Here is a 20710-nt window from a genome sequence, read left to right on the forward strand (position 1 = left end):
ACAAATTAAAATCCCACTACCCACTACCACCGAATACCCACATCCAATGCCACTACCGTGCCACATCACAGATCAACCTACAACCCAGATCAACCCACACCACAAACCCACTCCGCCACCACAGACCACCGACCCAGACCCACTCCGCCACCACTGCCACACAACCCAGGTCGCCATTACAAGGAAGACGACGTCGTATTGGAGGATCCACGCCTACCTCTACCGCTACCACCACCACACGGGGTTTTGGGTTTGAGAAAAATGGAGTTTTGGGTTTGAGGAGAGGAGAGAGCAGCTGTAGAACAAAAGCAAGAGAGAGAAGAGAAGACAGAGAAATGAAAGAGAGTGTGAGAAGAGAGATTCAGTGGGAGAATAAAATAATGTTTTTGGTTTTACAATTGAGCTACAATGCGATTCTACATTTAGGGTCCGTTTGGATAGAGCTTATTGCTGAAAACTGAAGACTGAAAACTGAAAACACTGTACCAAAATAATTTTTAAATGTGTGAATAGTACCATGGGACCCATTTTTAATAAAAAAAATTCTGTAAAGTGAAGTTTGTGGGTCCCGTGAACAGTACACGGGACCCACAGAGGTGCTGAAAAGTCAGCAAATGCGGCTACTGTTCATGCACAGTAGCATGAACAGTAACCGCTGTCCCCCCTGAATCGTGCATCAGCAGAAGAAGAAAAAAAAAAAAAAAACGCAGAAATTTTTCATCAAAACGCAAACGCCAAGTTATCCAAACACACGCTTAGAATCGCACTATAACATAATTACAATTTTTTTTGCAATAGTCAGCATTTGCAAGGCAGGCTGTTGAGGGAAAATTAGGCCTTAATGCTAAAATATGCTTACATATGGCATTTGCAAACCAGGTTGTGAATGCTCTGTGGGGCTTATTTTACAATCAACTTAAAATTATTTGATGACAATTTCAAGTTGAGAAAATACTTGAAATTGGGGATTTTTTTTTCTCTTAAAATTGTTTTACGTCTAAACAAATGAACCCTTAGTAGAGAATGAGATAAATGGTTTCTCTTAGATTATAGCAACCAAGTGACCAACTATGGTGGTGACTATTCTAATTATAACAAATTTATTATGTGAGTGCGGTTTCCATCTCATAAACATCAAGTAATTACGGTAAGAATCTTATAGAGAAAACTTAATGTGACGTTTGGTATGGGGTAATGTTTTAGGATTCCCAGGAATGTTTAAAGATTCCCATGTTTGGTTGTAAATTACGCTAGAGAATCAGATGCCAGGGGAATCCTTAAACCCCTCTCAGTAGGAATGTGGATTCCCTTTAAAACATGTGGGAATCCAGATTCCCAAACTTAAAAGAAATTGTATTTTTTATAAATTGACAATTTTAACCATTTTTCCTTATCATTTAAGCAATTAAGATAAACTATAAAACAAATTATCAATATCTTCTCTCTTGTCTTTATCTTTTCCCGCCAAAACAACCTAAACAGGATAAATAACTCTGCTAATAGTTATTTTTGTATTATTCTTGTCATTTTGAAATGTTAGATCACAGTTTTAATGAATGTGTTGCTAATTGATAGTTTATATAATGTTTTTTATCTATCTATTTAGAGTAAGAAATTTTTTAAAGGACTAATTAATAGTTTATATATATTTTTTCATTATTTATTTAAAGGAAGATTTTTTTTTTTAATGGGCTTGGTACTTCACATTCAAATCTAAGGACAAAATGGGAAACACAAATAATTCATTTAAGATTCCTGGGAATACACCAAACATTATCATCTCACATTCCTAGGAATCTCTCAATGAAACCAAACATAGGAATAGCTACATTCCTAGGAATGTGATTCCTAGGAATCACATTCCTGAGAATCTAGATGCCAGGAGTAATGTGGATTCCCCGTACCAAACGCCACATGAAAGTATTGGGTAGAAGACTTTAAATTCAAGAATTCATGGATCACATAAATACCTAAAACTACCTCTTGGGTTATGGGAAATTTATAGCTATTACAATTTGATAGATTGCAAATATGAAAATTAAGATTAGGATAGTGAACAAAGATTAATAGCATTGGTTTTAAGAAATGATTTACTGCATGTTTGATGCTTAATGCTTTGAGATACTATAGCCTATGATGGTATCTAAATCCTTTTATGAGGTTATTCTTTTGAAGATATAACTAGAAATAATTTTTTTGGTAGTTTGCAAAATTTCAAGGTATATATTATTTGAGTAATTCTGGTGCCATACCCAATTACACAACTTTACCCACAACTCACTCATGTTTGGTGGAGGGGTGTCCTCACATGGACCCACCATCACCCCTCCACCAACACAACTCGTTCAAAGTTGTGTAATTGAGTGTGACACTAGAATTTTCCATATTATATTAAGGAGACAGTAAAACTCTTTCTTGCAAGTCCCAAGAGAAGTTGTTGGTAAGCAACTTTATCCCCCCATTGTTATCATTGACACGAATTTATTAGGCCTAGGGCACTTATCATTACATCAATATCTGACTTTTTATAATCCAAGAAATTGTTAACACAAATGATTAACATTTACTACCAATTCTCATTCGTCCTCCAAATAGTGACGCTGTCGCATTATGCATGTTTCAAATTTCTTTCAAAAGACCTGCATATGAGTTTAGCTAGTGGAAGATTGGAGCAAAAGAAAAGCCAACTTTCTCCTCTCCTCTCTTCTTATTTCAAACATAACATACCCTCAGGCATGGGTCCATATGCTTATGAGAGGCGCGCTTCATAAAATAGGTGCATTAAATACCGTCTCAACAATTTCCCAATCTCAAATCCGTTACTCAGCATGGAAATATCATTTTTCCCCCTTGCTAGTCTTAGTCATCAATTAGCAATAGCCAATTGGGGTTCACATGTTCAACTCATTGGTTGTCATTGGTTGTTAAAGCACTCCTTGGGTTTGTGGCTCGTAGGAAGTGAATTGACTAATAGTAATTTACGTGCCATGCTAGCCCACGAAGACAGCCTAGATTCCACATCTTTGATTCAGGTTGTTCATACTTTTTCCCCTCAAAAAAAAAAAAAAAAAAAGGAGGTTATTCATACTTTTGGGAAACTGGTGGAATTTCCAAATCCACCGTGGAATAAATGGTGACCTAAACGGTTGGAAATGATAGGAACTTCCGAATAATATTCAACATTATTCAGAGAAAAAAGATAAAGAAAAGAGAGAGTATTATCAAACATTTACTTGAGATTTAATTCTTGACCCCCAAATAAAAATGAAAAGAAAAGGAAAAAAAAAAAAACTAAATAAAAATTGTTGCCACATGTTATGAATTATTATAATGTTGTAATTAAAAAAATCACACTGGCTAAACCTTCATGAACATTTCTTTTTAGGTCTATAGAAAGTTTTCTTGGAAAATCATTCAATACTTGGAACAATGCTCATCCACAAAAATTATAGATCCTACCATCAATTTAATTAATGAAATCCGCTATTATGCTAGATGAGAAAGTATTCCTCACTTTCCAAGGATTCCTCCATGGTAAATACAAGAACTTTCTAGCAAAGATTATTTAAGTCAATTCACAGCCCACTCAAACTATCTCATATTCTCATATCAGATATGATTTGTAAAAAGTATAAAACTTAAACAAATAGTAGTCTAAACAAGAAGTGTATAGTGCCCTAAAATAAGACCATTTTGCTTGTATAATTTTTCAAGGTGCATTGAGTTATACAGGCATGATACAGGGTTTCACTCAATTTCCAAATTCAGATGGAAAAACTCATCTCAGTGTCGAAAAGCCATGTTATATCTATTCCACAATAGAGAGACATATATGCCAACATTCCAATCAGTAGAAACAATCTTTATCACAGTCCAGATACACCGACAATTGACAAAGATATCAAGACCAAGCATTTCCATAACATTATTTTGACAGTTCAGTGAATCATGAGCAAGTAACCCCAAAACGTTGTAATGATCTAAACTGACAGATTCTGGAGAAATCCAAACTAAATCCAAACTAAATAAGGGAATTGTATGTACAAGTATACAATCCATAAATTTTGATTTCCCTTATGAAACTATTAGTATGATGATGTGTAGATCTTTAAGAATGTGCAGATTTATAATACACAGATTATTTATCAGAACTGTCTCAGCTCAGCAGCAACGCTTGATGTGTACGAAATGAAGAATGTGCTGGATTCAATCTTTGCGCTTGCCCCATCATGAGCCACTCTAGAAAAGTAAATTTCTGCAACAAGCATGGCTCTCTGAGTCAATAACTCTTTGCCGCATGTCTCTCCATACAAAACCAATCACCCATATCTTATTTGGCATTCCCCCTAAAACAGAAGAACTCTATTAAATACATCCAGCAGCATGATTTGCAGCTACAAACTTACATCTCCCAACTTTATCAACATGTGAACAATCCTTCAGCTTTATAGAATATATCAACACATGAAAGATTATTGAGCTTTACACAAAAGTAGGAGCTTTGTGCACAGGGTACAAAACATCTTCAGCCCTTCCAACATGAGTAAAACTGTTTCTCTTTTCTGGAAAAGTTAGTGATATATTCTATACTTCTAATCAATGGCCAGTAGAAGATGTGAGAAACACCACTTTCGATTTGTATAGCGTCTGAGTCTTTTAAATGCTAAGTTTAGCATTGTGTCTCACTATGCATTATATAGTCAGGTATATTTTCTTTACACATATTTAAAACCTTTTGACGGATCTCTGGAGATAGTCCTGTCAAAAGATCTGATATGGCCAGTTCATGCTTCCTCTTTAACTCGTTTAACTCGTCTTGCTGCTTCGTTAACAGAGTCTCAAGTTTCTCAGCGATTATCTCAACGTCTTCTGATTCAAGATAGTTGTCTTCCAAAGGATTACCTCTGTTGCTAGAATGTAGATCTGCAGCTGCACTACTGTTGTCGCCAAGGTGAAGATCCACAGGCAGACTAGCTTCCTTCTCTTCACTATTATTGTCATCATCAGAAACACGCTCATCCTCAGACTCTTCATGCAAAGCATCAGAACATTGATGTTCTGTGTCTTCATGGGAATCAGGAGAGTTTTCATTATCTCCAGTTGAGCTAGATCCAGCAGCAACCGAATCCACCCGAGAAGACAAGTGTGAGGGGCTAGACTTTGCTGAAGAGCTTCCACCAAATGCCTTTGGTGAGTCAGACCAATACTTACGACCTGAAGGAAATCTTTCCAATGCAAGATTACCAGCAGAAAGGGCAGACTCATTCAAGACGGGAGAGCCATCTTCCTTAGCTTCAGATGCACTGCTATCAGAACTTACAACCTCTCCAGCAAAACTATCTTCAGGGAGTTCTCTTGACGCCCAATCTGAAACATGGGACCGGATTTCTGCGTCAATCATTTCAGCAATTGTTGAAACATCTTGATCACTCAGGTCCAACTCCTCGACCATTTCACTAGCAACCGCAACTGCAGTGTCTGCCTCAATATCAAATGGGAAGTGGATATTGCGATAATGACCTGGTCCCATGTGGAAACGTTTCAATTTAACAGCTGTAAATGCTAATCAAAATATCTTCTTCTTTTGGTTTAAAATTAGAAGAACTAAAATGAAACAGAGATGGATAGACAACCTGAGGAGTCCGCAATTCGTAGTTTCAGAAATATTGTGTGAACATCTCTCCTCTGACCTTGAACTGTGAAATCTCTACTAATCTCAGGAGATGAATCCTTAGCATTTTCACCAATATCAATCTGATCAAAACTGCCTTCTGTGTTTGACATGTAAAAATGTGAGGACAATAACATAAAGGCCTTTGATATCTGTAGAAAATACTGAAACTTACTTGAATGGCGGGTTCTAAGATGTAGAGAACGCCCTATACTTTCATAATCCTCATCTGATCGGAGAAAAGGATCCATTAGAAGTTCCTTAGCCGGCAAGCGTTCAGAGGCTTTTGCAATACATTTTTCTATAAATGCTCTAACTGAAGGGTCTGTCACTTTTGCCAATGATGCTGGCTTTATTCCCTAGAAAGAAAAAGAACTGATATGACAATCTAGATGCTATATATTTTTTTTGATAAGTAAAGAAAATATCTAGATACTAAATTTCTGATAAATAATAAGTTTTATTAAGAGAGATGGAATGCCCAAATACACAGGACGTATGCTAGATGCACATCACAACTAAGCCTTAAGATTGCAATGATTTATAAACTCTAATAAGTTGATAAAAAAGAATCCTGATGCTTTCATCCATTCAAACAAGGTTCAGAGGAACTGCAATTTCATGTCTAGAATAGTCTGTTCACATCCCAACATAATTCTAGCATTTCTTTCCCGCCAAAGACACCACATCAAGCAATGAGGGATGGCTTTCCAAATCTCACCATTCTGATGTTAACAAGCAGGTAAATCTATAATGTATAACCCCCCAAGGCATCACCACTGAACCCCAAATAGGGAAAAAAATCATATCCCACAACTCTCTGGCAAGAGAGCAATGAAGAAGCAAATGCTCCCCATCCCCTTTACACATATAACACCAACTCACCCATTTACTAATATAAAATATATAATTTTTCTTGCACAGGATTTCCCAGGGCTTCAAGTGTTTTTCAATCATAAGACCTTTTATAACTCTTCAAATTAAAAAATTTCAGAAAAAAAAAAAATCATAAATGTCACAATGAATTGGTTGAGAATATTTGATAAGATGACCCTAACTATATCTTTTTCTCTTTCAATCAAACAATCATCTCACATTTCCATATGAAATCATAAACCAGTTGTCTAACACTATTTGAACTCTATAGACTAGAAAGTTTTATTAGGTCAGCTACTAGAAACTACACCAACTCTCACTAAATTTAGGAGAGAGCTCCTACATGAGCAAAGAAAAGGGAGATCTATCTCAGAATGAGGACATGTATACTCAATCCACAACTTTCACATGCATCAAATATATACAAGGGCTGAATTGTCCAGAAAGAGGAGATCCTATTCAGCAATGACTTATTTTCAGCTAATCCTAAACAGAATTTCAAAATTTCCTATAATAGCCCATAATGGCAATAATAAATACTGCCAGAAATTCTTCCACTATCAGTGCACTCAGAATGACATGGATTCTCTTCTTCTGAGTTGTTTCAAAAAATCCTAGACTGTCTGCTTATAATATTTGGTTCAATCTGTACCTATCTCTACACTTAAAAATTCTATCTGAATCGGTGATTCCCCCCCCCCCCCCCCCCTCTCCTCCCCATTGGCTGTATTAAGACATGCACATTTTTAAAAGAATGCAAGATTTTTATAACATAAAGTATCCACTATAATCATCTGCATTTAGAATCTTGCACAGACTGGAATATCCAATGACAAATGTACCCACATTGGCTGTGTAAAGTCATGCACTGGTTAACAGCAAGATTAGCATGAAAAGACTATAAGCATGGAGATGCCATTATCTTGCTTCAAAATTTGAACTTGTACAAACATATATATCTTTACAAATTTGGATTTTCTAGAGCAACATAGAATCCAAAGGATCCAATGATCATATCATGTTACTGTTTTAAAAAAGACTTAGCTTTTCAAAGACTACAAAAGCTCTGGAATAAGACAAAGTCAAGCAATGTAAAAACATACTAGAAATTTTAAAACAAACTTCAACTGCAATAATAATTGAAAAGGATCAAAGATTGTTAAGGCCTTACTGATGTCACTTTCTTGTATATTTGAGCTGCATTGGAACACTCACTATAAGGGTACTCGAAGGTGACCAACTCTAGCAAGCACATGCCAAAAGCATAAATATCTACAAGCTCATTGTATTCCTCTTCATAAAGCTCTGGTGCCATGAACTCTGGAGTACCTGAAGACACAATAGCAATTATGTTGCTGCCCCCAGTAACAAAGTTTCCAAATAAGTCTAATCTCAAAAGGAAAATAATAAATAATAATACAATCCTCACCAATGACACTATGCGCTGAACGAGCCTGGCGAAGAATGGCAGCCAGGCCTAAGTCACCAATTTTCACCTCACCTTGATTCCCATTGACAAATATGTTATCACACTTCAAATCTCGATGAATAACTGGTGGGTCATGACTGTGAAGGTACTGAAGGCCCTCTAGAATCTGCCTAGACCATTTCTTCATTGCTCTCAAATCAACATATTTATGTTTCTTTCGGTATCTACACAATATTCAGAAATAAAACCCTCAACAAAAGCAAAATCAGAAAAAAAAAAAAAAAAACGGAAATTAATAAGCTATAGTAGAATATAGAATCTCACTGCCGCAATGTTCCAGAAGTGAAAATCTCAGTAATGAAGTTAATGCTCTCATTTTTTGTGTCGACCCATGAGTAGTAAAACTTAATTATGTTCTTGTGCTTCAAAGTCTTGAGTAAATGAACTTCTGAATATAGACGCTCCAAATCTTCAGAGTTCCGTAATAAATCTGCCACCTTAACCTGATTCCAAGCAACTTCAATTCCTTCCAATTCATCAAATGCTCGATATCTAAATTCCCATATTTGGATCAAGGACACAAAAATATTCCACATATAATGAACCTTGATTTTTCCAATAAGTCTAGGGACACAATATTTTTCATAAATGTTGATATGGCCTGTTATGATTTGCGCATAATAAAACTGGTGTCAGTGGTGGATCCAATTGAAAGTGTGTCGTTCCAATCACAACTGGCCACATCAACAGTTAAGAAAATTTTTGTGTCCTAGCATTACTCTAATTATTCATAATGCACCTAATTGCAGGTTTTAGTATAAATTCAGAATTTAACACAGCATATAGAACACAAGGATACACTTTCTTGAAAGCTCCTTTACCTAGAACCTCTTTGTACTGCAAAACCACCATTCAATTAAACCAAAAACAAAAAAAAAACAAAAAACCCATCAATAAATCACCAAAACAAATCAAACCCAACTTGTACTTTGAACAACTAAAAAGTCATTAATCAAAGAGAAATGAAGCATTGACTAATTTTCCAAGCAAAAAATTTTGAACAAATTGAATAACACTTCAAATTATAAACAGCAACATAGATTAAACCAAAAAAAGAAAAGAAAAAATTGAAATTTTGAATGAAGTAGAGGAATTAACTGACCCGACCAAATCGACCAGAGGGATCAACCTCAATGAACTCGGTGTCTGAATCGTCTGGGTCGTGGTCGGACGACAAGTCCTGTGGCATTCTCGGCTCCAATCCAAGCACACGCACCAAAATCGGATACCCCCCAATCCTCAGTTCACTGAAATCCCAGATCAGAATTCAAAAACTGAGACAAAAGTCACAAGGAACCGAGTCCAAAATCGCAAAAGAAACCGGTTTTTGAAGATTCATATGATACCCAGATGAGAAAATCAACAAAGAGTAATGAATCCAAGAGAGGGAGAGAGAGAGAGTAAGAAGTAAAAGAAGAAAGAAGAAGAAGAAGAAGAAGAAGCGTGAGAGAGAGCTGTTACGTCAAAAGAGAAGAAGCTTTTATTAATGGCTGAGCGAATCAGCCATTTGAGTGTATCCAATTGACTTGTTGTAATTCGTTTTTCGTTTTTCGTTTTATTTTTGATTTTGATGTGTGAAAAGTTAAAACTGAAAACTGAAAAAAAGAAAAAGAAAAAAAAGGTAAGTTTTGGCATTTTTGGGTAATGCAGAGAGTGGGACCTACTTTCCCAAGAAAATGGGGGTGGGACCCAGCCAGAAGAGAAGTGATTTTGCTGAGATGGCAACAACTAGCCACCACTGCTTGATTGTGGCAGGTAGGATTACCAACAGTAGACTATCTATATACCGTCCATTTCACAAAATGCTTTTTTAGTAAGTTTTTGAGGAAAAACTTGGGTACTCTCGGAGCACTTAGAATGTGTTTGGATTCAAGGCTGCGTTTTGCGTTTTGCGTTTCAAGTTTTTTTTTTTTTTTTTTTTTTTTTCCAAGCCGCAGATGTTGACCAGTCTTCCGTGAACAGTGCATCTGTGCACTGTTCACGGACCCACAAATTTCACTTTTCAGCCACTTTTTCATTAAAAATGGGTCCCGCGGTACTATTTACACATTTTAAAATTATTTTGCTACAGTGTTTTCAGTTTTCAGTTTTCAGTTTTCAGCAATAAGTTCTATCCAAACGGACCCTTAGAGTCCCGGACTCTTACAAAGTGAACGGATTTAACACGTGAGTCTCACAATATAGCTCACCAACATTTTAATAGCCGGAACACTACTCCGAAACTACTTAAGTATTGTTTAAGTTTTTAATTGGTGAATAAAAAATTAATGGTATATCCGAAATTTATGTAACCGCTTTTTTTTTTAATATTTTTTTAGAATAAAGTTTATGAATTCTTCCACCTATCACAATTTACAATCATAACATCTTGTGAAAAATTGTGAGATATTTCTTTTAAGAAAAAAATATGTAATATATTGTGTCACTAACATCGTTAATTTATGGCCTCAAGCTTGTAACTCAATTAGCAATCCTAATGTTTTTAATGAAAGCGTTCATGTTCAAATCCTCATGTTTCTCAAAATAAAAATAAAATAAAATCTTATCTCTCTCATTGTAATGAGTAGAAAAAACATTATTCTCTCTCATGTAATTATCAGAAGTGAAATATTTCTTTCAAGTAATGTTACAACTACAACATTTTTATAATAATTTCACAACAAATCTACCACCAGCCCTTCTGGCCTAAGTGGTACTCGGTTCTCCTAGTGACCGTCAACTCAGAACCCCTGAATAAACAATTACCTAGCAAAAAAAAAAAAAAATCCAATATGGTAAGTTGTTATTGATTTCAATTTGGGCTTGCCATTGAAATCACTTTTTTGTTTATTAGTACTAGCTAATAATAACTTGTTACCTATGATATATTGTGAAATTGTTGTGAAAATATTGTAGATATAGCATTTCTCATCTCTTTTAGATAAAATATTGAGCTAATATATATATGAGATAGATGTTGACTAATGCAAATATGAGAGGGCTGTTATATAATTTAATTATATGTCAAAATTTTTGTAACTCAATTGACACTTCTTTATGTTTTTAACTAAGATATTTAGGATTTAAATCCCATCCCCAACGAAACCATATAAGTAAAAAAAAGAAATAAAAAACTAAAGGGAATACTATATACTATATACTATATATCATATATATATATATATATATATATATCATTTAAAATTTATTATATAAGGGTATAAAAAGTTAAAAACTAAAGAGTACATTTCAGTAATTGAAAGACTAGTAAATTTATTATGTTAATCAACCAAGCATGTGATGACATGAGGACAGAATAAATTATTCAAACTCTGAACTAAAAGTAAGATTCTCTTAAAAAAAAAAGATATACAAAAGCATTTTTTTTAAAAAAAACTATTAGGTCATTTATAGTATCAAATAACAAATATATGAATTTGACACATTTATAGCAATGTGGGGTGACGCTCTCAATTCCCATGAATTAACAAATGACTAACATCAAGAATGGAGATTTTTATTTTTTTCTAACAAAACACTTTGGCATACCATAAAAAGAAAAAAATCACATGCAAGTGAAACACCTAAATTCAGCTAATAGTTTTGTAGTTTAGTGATATGTCCGATTCCTTTATAGAAGAGAACTTAGGCTCCAATCCATCCTCGAATTCTTTTTAATTTGTTGTAAGAAAGAAGGAAAGACAATAAACAATAAAAAAGAGGACTTCTTGAGGCAAGAATACTCATACATGTGGTTCATCAAAAAAAGAATACTCATACATGTGGGTGGTCTTTCACCAACTATTCAAGAGAATGAACAGGCAATATGGTACCTTAACACCAACCATTCAAGACTCATAATGGGTTAATTGATATTGCTAACAAGTAACAAACAGTAACATTAGAATTGTTATGGCAAAGTGTGTGAAAATGTATAGTACTAACATTATTGACTAACGAAAGATTGATAGAAATGGGATGACCATACAATAACAGTTAATAGGAGTCAAATATTCTTCAAAAGTATTACAAATTTACAATCACAAAATCTTTTGCACGTACCTTGTAAGTTTTAATTGATCCACAGACTTGTATTTAGGTTTTCTTTAGATAAATGAGATTAAGCAGCCAAAAAGAAAGAAAGAGAAGTTGTAATTATGCATCAGAAAAATGAATATACCTTGTGTTGTTAGAGAAGCAATGCATGGGTACGCACGGCATGTTGCCCATTTCTGTGTTGTGATTTGAACTAAAAAAACCAAATCTTTAGGATTAGGTGCCTAACTTTGCCTCATTTTTCACGACTCTTTGAAGCTTAAACCTGGGTTCGTCCAAGAAAACACATAGATAATGAATCAATATATACACACGTACACATATATTATAATAATAATCAAGTGAAAATGACATACTTATTTTCTTGTAAGAGGCAGGTGTTTTACTTTTGCAATTGGACAAATGGTATGCATTTTGAAAACGACTTCTTCCCTTCAAATAAAATATATTCAATCACTGTCAAAGTTTTATCCACAAAAGGAATTGCTTGGCCTTAAGTTTAATTTCTTTGTGCAAAATTAGAAAGAAAATAAAAAAGCTTTTGGTTTCAATTATGATAATCTGCCATGCTAAACTGCCTATTAGCCATGAATTGGCTTCTATTTTATAGGCAGAGAAGAGTTGGATTTGTATGCAAATTGGAGTTTTTACCAATCAGAAACTTATTGCAGTGCATTGTTTTCACAAAGCCATCCATGCAAATATAGGTCACGCACGCCATTCTGACTTGTACAACAATGTCTGACCTCATTTATAGTATCCATTCATGGCCTTTCGGATTCGTTTTGTGGACAATTTAATTTCAACCTTCTTAAAAGGCATTTTTTATTCTTAAAAAAATGCTTATATATTTTTTTAATGATTGTTTAATTTGGTAGATTCCTCTTCCACAAGGAATATTTTATGCACACGTCTAATCCACAATTCATATGGGCAGCTGATAAGTTTAATATATTAAGGACAGACAGAATAACTTTATTAAATTTTGGTTTAAATGATAGGGACTTTCATACTTTTGTATAAAACTTTACATTCACTTTACAGAATGAAAACGTAACCAGGTTTATTCTGTTTGGTATAATCTCCCTAAGAAAAATTTTAAAAAAAGCTGACTATTTTTTGTTGCTGTTGCTCTTTTGTGACTTTTGTGAAGGATAAACTTTTTACCTTAATCTTCTTGGAAAGATGTAGAAGGCTTCAATTTGTCAATCAAGGTTCTTTACAGACTTTGCAGTCCACTTGATTCCATAAATGGACACGATTCGTGTTCCAAGTTGTTACAAATACGAATGAGAATTCATGGTCAAACATTGAACACGGTAAGATCAAATTTTAAGCCTCAAGAATAACGTGTCAATTTGCTACAAATGGCAGCCAAAGGTTATCTAATAAAAGGCTCTTAATATGAAAGTTGAAGTCCATTTGAGATTGATAAAGTTGATGTCGGCATAAGATTACTGAATAGAGTTTTAAAATTAGTTTCTCAAAAAAGAGAAAAGAAAAAAAGAATAGAGTTTTAAAATTAGAGTGTTGGGTAAGTTATAACTTAGAGAGCATGTTTGATGAACTGCAATAAGTATATAATACGTATAGAAATGTAATAGTTATTTTTATGTTCTAGTTGTTCTTTAGTTCGATTATGTTTTTATTAGAAGGAATAGTCATTTCTTATGAATAGTTATTCTTTAAAATGAGAAATAATTAATTTTCTTTATAAATGTTGTATAATAATTATTCTTTAGCAGGTGTAATAATTTTTAAAATTAATATATTTCCAAAAACAAACTTTCCATATACACATAACAATTATAAAAATAAAAAACCATAAAAAATGTATCTTTCTCTCAAATTTAAAATAATATTATTTTGAAGGAAATATAATTGAGAAATGATATGTCCACAACATTTTTACAACATTTTTACAACAAATCCTAAGTGGCAGGATGTTACTGGTTGTTATTGTTGGGGCAAAAAGGTAATCTTAGTGTTAGGTTCAAATTTGAACCAATAACAACTAACCACCTATGATTTGTTGTAAAAATGTTGTAAAAATGTTGTGGACGTAGCACCTCTCAATATAATTTGTATGAATAAGATATTTCCTAAAATAAATCTTGAGGTTATTATTATTATTTTTTTTGAGAAATAAACACACACAAAAGAGAGGAAAAAATGTTCTAACACAAAAACACACCACAACTCCACTAAAAAACCATAGTAACTTTTAAGTGAGGATAAAGTAAGTTATACTGCACACAACGCACTCTTTTAAGCAATGTGAGACAATTACCTATTATTTTATTTTTAAGAAACAAATACACATACACAAGGGAGAGGGAAAGAGGTTTTAAGAGCATTAGTGGAGCCAAAGCCAAATAATTTGGCTCCACAGGTGCACAACTACTTTTGGCTGTGCACTGTAGCCAAAGGTGTGTGTGTGTGTGTATATATATATATATATATATATTCAGTCTCTCTCTTATTTATTTATTTGTTCTTTCTTTCTCTAGCTTTTCTCAATTCTTTTCAACTTCTCTCTCCAATGCAACCCCTATCTCCCTCTCAACTGAACCAAGCCTTTCTTCTCTTTGTGGTGTCATCTAGGTTCGTTGAGATCGCTGGTGTGGGTTCGTGGTGGTGGTCCAGTGTAGGTTCGAGGTGGGTTCGTTAAGATTGCCAGTTTGGGTGTGTGTGTGTTTACTGATTTGTATTTGGGTCTTTTTGTGGGTTTGGTGGCTGTGTTGGTGGTGATGGTGGTTTTGGTGGCTATGTGTTTGGTGTTTGATTTTTTTTTTTCCTATGGGTTTGGTGGCTATGGTGGTAATGATGGTGGTTGTGGTGGTGATTTGGTTTTTTTGTTTGTTTGTGGGTTTGGTTGTAACTGTGAGTTGTGGTTGAAATGGTGGTGGTTTGGTAGTTATGGTTGTGGTTGCTGTGGTTTTGGTGGTTTGTGGCAGTGTTGGGTGGAGGGTTTTTTTTTTCCTTGCCTTGGGTTGTGGTTGAGGTTGTTGCTGGTGGAGTAGTGGTGGTGGTGGTGGTGGTGGTTGTGGCTGGTTGAAAAGTTTTTGTGATGGATATTTTTTATTTTATTTTTATGAGTTTTTTATATTATTTTAATCAAATAGCTAAAAATATAGATCCATTAACGTTGGGTGTATTGTAAAATTTTTTAATTTTTTTTATTTGAGAAAGAAGACTTTTATTGAAAGAAATTAAAGAGCGGCCAAATCGGCCTGAACAAAAAGGCAAAGTGCGATATGGAACATCCTCCATCCACATAGTACAACTTGGTGATGTCAGAGCTAGCCTAGCTAAGCTGTGAGCAACTTTATTGCCATTTCTCCTTATGTGAGAGTATGACAATTCTGAAAACAAACCGAAAAATAACAACATATCACTTATCAAATGGGCAAAAGGAGCTGACCCATTATCCTTACATCTCAAGACCTTCACAATCATTTCTGAGTCACCCTTGACAATGGCACAATGAATTCCTAACTCACTGCCAAACTCCATTGCCCTACATGCTGCCATTGCCTCAACTTCCATTGGAAAATAGTTCCATTGGCTTCCCATTTTCAATAATCCAGCTGCACAACTCCTTAAAATCAGCAAATTGTTCCCTTGACCGAAAACTCCATCTGTCACCTATCCACACCTCGTCTAAACCTGAGCAGCTCCACAGTGCGTGCAGAGGATCCTCTGCTTGTAGAAAACATCAGTCACAGCTTGGATTTTGTATTATAGTTTTCTGGACCAAGTTTTGTTTCATTGGTAGGGAGTTTCTACATGCACGCCACACCAAATTCTTGTATTTGTTAGGAACTTCTATGGACCAGATGTTCTTCCAAACTTTCTTATCCACCTCCGGTTGAGCGCTCACCTTTGAATCCACCTTCAAATCCTTGAGAAACTTATACCCAGACTTGCAATTGTACTGCCCATCTACAGTGAAAGGCCAATACAGTGCATCCTCTGTTTGGCTTCGGGGCAGAGGTATCCTTTTAACAAGCTTTGCTTCAGCTGGTATGAGAATACCTTCAAGCATTTCAGCATCCCATTTGCCTGTGTTCTCGTCAATGAGGCAGTCCACTATGGCATTCTCCATAGACTCTATGATCGGGGACGAGACTAATGGTGGGTGCTTTATGGGTAGCCAATGATGCTGCCATATTTTGATGCTCTTTCCATTGCCAACCCGAAATCTTGCTCCCATTTGGATCACCTCTCTCCCCTTCAAAATGCTTTTCCAAGCATAGGATCTAGATGCCGATTCTTTTGCTTCAACAAACAAACAATGGGGAAAAAATCTTGCCTTAAATTTTTTGTAAAAGAGAGTATCTTCATTATGTAGAAGCCACCATGCTTGCTTGGCAAGAAAAGAGTCATTGAAAAGATCAAGGTCTCTAAAGTCCAATCCTCCTATTTTTGGTTTTGTCAACTCTGACCATTTGACCCAATGTATTTTTCTTTTATCACCTCGTTGCCCCCAAAAGAATTTTTATACCATTGCTTCAATTTCATGGCATAGGCCCAAGGGTAGTTTAAAACATCCCATGGCATAAGTTGGGATGACTTGAGCAATTACTTTTATAAGAACTTTTCTATCGGCTTGAGAAAGGAGCTTCCCTTCCCACCCTTGTAATTTCCTCCAAACCCTCTCATTAATATATCTAAAGCTTGCTTTTTTACCCCTTCCCGCCAATGAGGGCAGCCCCAAATATCTCTCATAAGACCTTATTCCATTCACACCCAACACATTTTTAATCTCTTCTTTAACATCGGCTCTTGTGGACTTGCAAAAGAGAAGTCTTTTCTTTATTGATTTTTTGGCCCGACACCTCTTCATATTCCGCCAAAATTTTGAGCACCTTTCCACATTCTTGGGGATTTGCCTTACAAAAAGCAAGCTATCATCTGCAAAAAATAAGTGGGTTAGTTGGAGGCCTTTCTTACAAATTGAGAAGCTGTTGATTTCCTTTGCTCTTGCAACTTTTGTGATTAAGCCATGTAATCCTTTCGTGCATAATAGGAAGAGGAAAGGGGAGAGTGGGCCTCCTTGCCTTATGCCTCGTGTTGGATTAATTAACCCCTTTGGATCACCAGTCACCAGAATTGAGTATGAAACAGTATAACTCCACCTTATCACACACCGATCCACCTTATCACACACCGATCCACCTTATAACTCCACCTTATCACAGTATAACTCCATGATCAAACCGATCCACCTTGAGCAAAAGCCCATTTTTTCCATCAGATCTGAAGATAATTCCATTCCACCTTATCATACGCCTAGCTCATATCTAGTTTTAGAGCCATAAAACTTGTTTGTCCTGAATTATGAATTTTCATAAAATGCAAGGTTTCAAAAACTACTAAAACATTATCTAAAATAAGCCTATTCTTTGCAAAGTAGATTGATGCTCAGTTATAAGTTTTGGCATGAATTTTTTAAATCTGTTTGCAAGGACTTTGGAGTCATATTGCTAAATTTATGGCTCTACCAATGTGGATGCTCTAACACAAAAGCACACTATAACTCAACTCAAAAGCCATTGTAACTTTTAAGAGAGGGTGGGGGCAAGTTATACTACACATAACACACTCTCTTAAGCAATGTGAGGCAATTACCTTTTTTTTTTTTAAAGAAACACACACACACACACACACACACTCACTCAAGGGAGAGGGAAAATTATCATGGCTTTTGAGTGGAGTTGTGGTATGCCTTTATTTTGAGGTTATTCTAATATTATAATTCACAACCAAATTTATGAATATGTTTAGTTATTCCATTACAAGTTACAATACATTTTATTTCTAGTAATAAAGATTACTATTCTTGTTATAATCCTCATTTAGTATACCAAACGTGCCCTTACAATAATAAAGCGTCTTGAACAAACTTGTTTGGTAACCAAATTAATGAAAAGTTTTGTCTAAAAACTATTTGTATGGGCTAAAAGGAAAAGAGACCAACAGCCTAGCGAAGATGGGTTGGACTTTGGCTAAGGCCCACAATAATTAATTTTTAGAGATGAGTTTTCGGACTAATGGTGTTGCTCCCGAATTATAGCTCTTTGACAAAGTAGAAAAAGAAATAAATATCTTTGAACAAAGAATATTTTCTGAGTAATTCAAGTTTAATTTATGTCCTCAGTGTGGCCAAGGAAACCCTTTCTACACTGTTACAAGTGGGAATAGTTGTTCTAATGGGTATTTTTCTAGATTCTAACCCTTAATCATGAGGGTTTTCTTCCCTTTATAGTGTTTCAACTCTCATCTTGCCCTTCCATGTGGGGGTTTACTAGCCCTTCTCCATAATACTTGTTTCATCTTTCCTTTTCAGGTCATGCTGGGCCAGATACAGGCTGTTCTTACACTATTCAGGTGTCATTCAGTCATTAATATGGCTGACATGGTTGGTGCAACGTATTCATTGCAAAGTTGATGGCTGCTTTTTAGGAAAGTCCTCCTTTGTCATTGGCATGGACCGTGAGCTGTCTTCCTAGGAGGATGACTTCCAATCTAGCATGAATCCTTTCTTTCCATGGGCTTCCTTCTTCAGGTGGGTTCCTCAGCCCCCCACTCCTCCTTGGAAACCATGGGGCCCACCCCATAATTGGTGAGTGGGCTTACTAGGCTTCTCAAGCTCTTCGAGTAAGGCCTAGAGGGTCCAGCTTCTCGAGCCTCTCACAAAATTAATAAAAAGTTTTTGAATGTGAGAAATGACACAATAGGGATACAATAAAAGTATTTTATATCTTTACACTTAGACCAAATTAAGTCAATTAATGGATAATTATGATTACTATTAGTAGCCTTCTCTTTCAAAATGGGTATCCTTGGAGTCATTTTGAATAATAAATATGAACATTTATGCTAATTCATTGTTTCTATTAAGATTCAAAATAATATATTCTAAACTCTTCGAATATAAATTTTAAATTTAGCTTTTGTATTAGAATCTGTTTTCCTTTCTCTTGTGCATGTGTGTGTGTGTGTTTGTTTCTCAAAAAAAAAAAAAAAGGTTTGAGTTGGGGAAAGTTCTTAAGAAAATTACTAATGGGTGGTATCTCATTCACGCAATTGTGTGCAAAAGATAATTATTGTAATATCAAATGAGATCAATATGACTAGTGACCCGTATTTATAAAAGTTGAAATACAACTCACAACTCTCATGTATATGCAAGATTTTTATTTTATTTTATTAAGATAATTCGATAATTGAGAGAGAGAATTTGAATCTTGGATATCTTCATTAGAATTACTAATAAGTGTCAATTGAACTATAAAACTTTTGACCATCTGGAAGGAATTCAAATCAAAGTTGGTGATTCATTTAAGTAAATATACTTTAGTTTAATCTTGATGCATTTATGACAACTAAGTTTTTTTTTTTAATAATCCCATTACCCAAGGGATCTTTTAACATATTAAAATATAGGCCACATTTCTACTTACTAGGCTCCTAGATAAACATTAAACAAAAAATGAACAAATTGGCAGCCGCGAAAAAAGAAAAGAAAAAAAGAGCAGTTAATAACACCTCTTTTATTTTCTGGTCACAAAAAAGAACAAACCTGTGCATGCCTTTGCATAAACAGAAAGTCTGGTGCATATTATGGTCACAGCTCTCAATGACATTAACAGAAGACAAAGTTTGGTGCATAGGGCAACTTCCAAAATTTGACATTGATAGCATTCACATTAGTCTGTGTATAATAAAAAAATGTATAAAATTTATACAGTTTTACCTAAAAGGCCCTACATCAGTCCATTTATAATTGTATAAATTTATATATTTATTACAGTAACCGTGTAAATTTAAACTAACATTATTCATTTTGTATTTAATTTTTTATATTTTCTTTACGTATCTCGAGGATGAAGAAAGAGAATTAATGGTAGTTGTTGTGTGTGAAGAAAGAGAAACAATTAAAAAAAATCAAGAAAAATTAATATTTTAATGAAATGTAGTATAAAATAAATAATTTAATATAGGGTGTTTTGAAAAATGAATATATAAAATAGAAAAGTAAGTTCTTATGCTAAAATAGATAGAAATTTTCGCATAAACTGATGTGAACGCTCTACCCACTAATCTTGTATATATTCCCACCATAATGAATATCTTCAATGAATGATCACCTCCTATGTCAGTAGAGATCAACTTTTTGCTCCTCCCCCAGTATCATATCTATGAATATCCACCAATAATACAAAAGACTCCTCAGAAACAAGTAGATGACACAAGTCCATTTAATATTTGTTATGGAGAACACAAAAACTGCAATACTGCATGCATTAAAAAGATGCAGTCCATATTAAAGAACATCTACTTGTGTAACAATAAATAAACCAACAATCACTTTCATAACATTTCTTAACCTCAGCACAAGCTGTGAACATCTCAAAGATAACAAATTTGGCAAATTTCCCAGAACGCTTTTGGAATCCTCATCTCTTCCACCCACCTAAACATTTTAGAGAGATTTTAAAAATAAGCCTGACTCAAAAAATAGAAAACAAAATCACAAAGAGTTAAAAGAGATCTTTTGCCATTGGGAGCCAACCCCATTATTATATTTTTTTTGCAAAAAAATTGTTGATCTTCCACTAGTCACCAAGCTT

General features: G+C 34.7%; 1 protein-coding gene across 3 annotated transcripts; it reads right to left on the bottom strand.

Moving 5' to 3' along the window:
• Positions 1–3783: 3783 nt before the first annotated feature.
• LOC142631577 (putative serine/threonine-protein kinase WNK3) lies at positions 3784–12557 on the bottom strand. 3 transcript variants are annotated; one of them, XM_075805775.1, is made up of 10 exons: positions 12428–12555; positions 12196–12336; positions 9139–9283; positions 8836–8873; positions 8301–8528; positions 7977–8200; positions 7719–7876; positions 5847–6030; positions 5634–5768; positions 3784–5520 (listed from the first exon to the last, which is right to left on the bottom strand). In XM_075805775.1, exons 2-10 carry the CDS (start codon positions 12243–12245, stop codon positions 4670–4672), a joined length of 2013 nt encoding a protein of 670 aa, XP_075661890.1. In that variant the 5' UTR covers positions 12246–12336; positions 12428–12555; the 3' UTR covers positions 3784–4669. The 3 variants fall into 3 exon arrangements, with proteins under 3 accessions (XP_075661890.1, XP_075661889.1, XP_075661888.1); XM_075805774.1 differs by having other exon boundaries at positions 5634–5771; positions 12428–12552; XM_075805773.1 differs by having other exon boundaries at positions 5634–6030; positions 12428–12557.
• Positions 12558–20710: the final 8153 nt, after the last annotated feature.

This window comes from Castanea sativa, chromosome 4 (assembly GCF_040712315.1).
Source record: "Castanea sativa cultivar Marrone di Chiusa Pesio chromosome 4, ASM4071231v1".
NCBI lineage: Eukaryota > Viridiplantae > Streptophyta > Magnoliopsida > Fagales > Fagaceae > Castanea > Castanea sativa.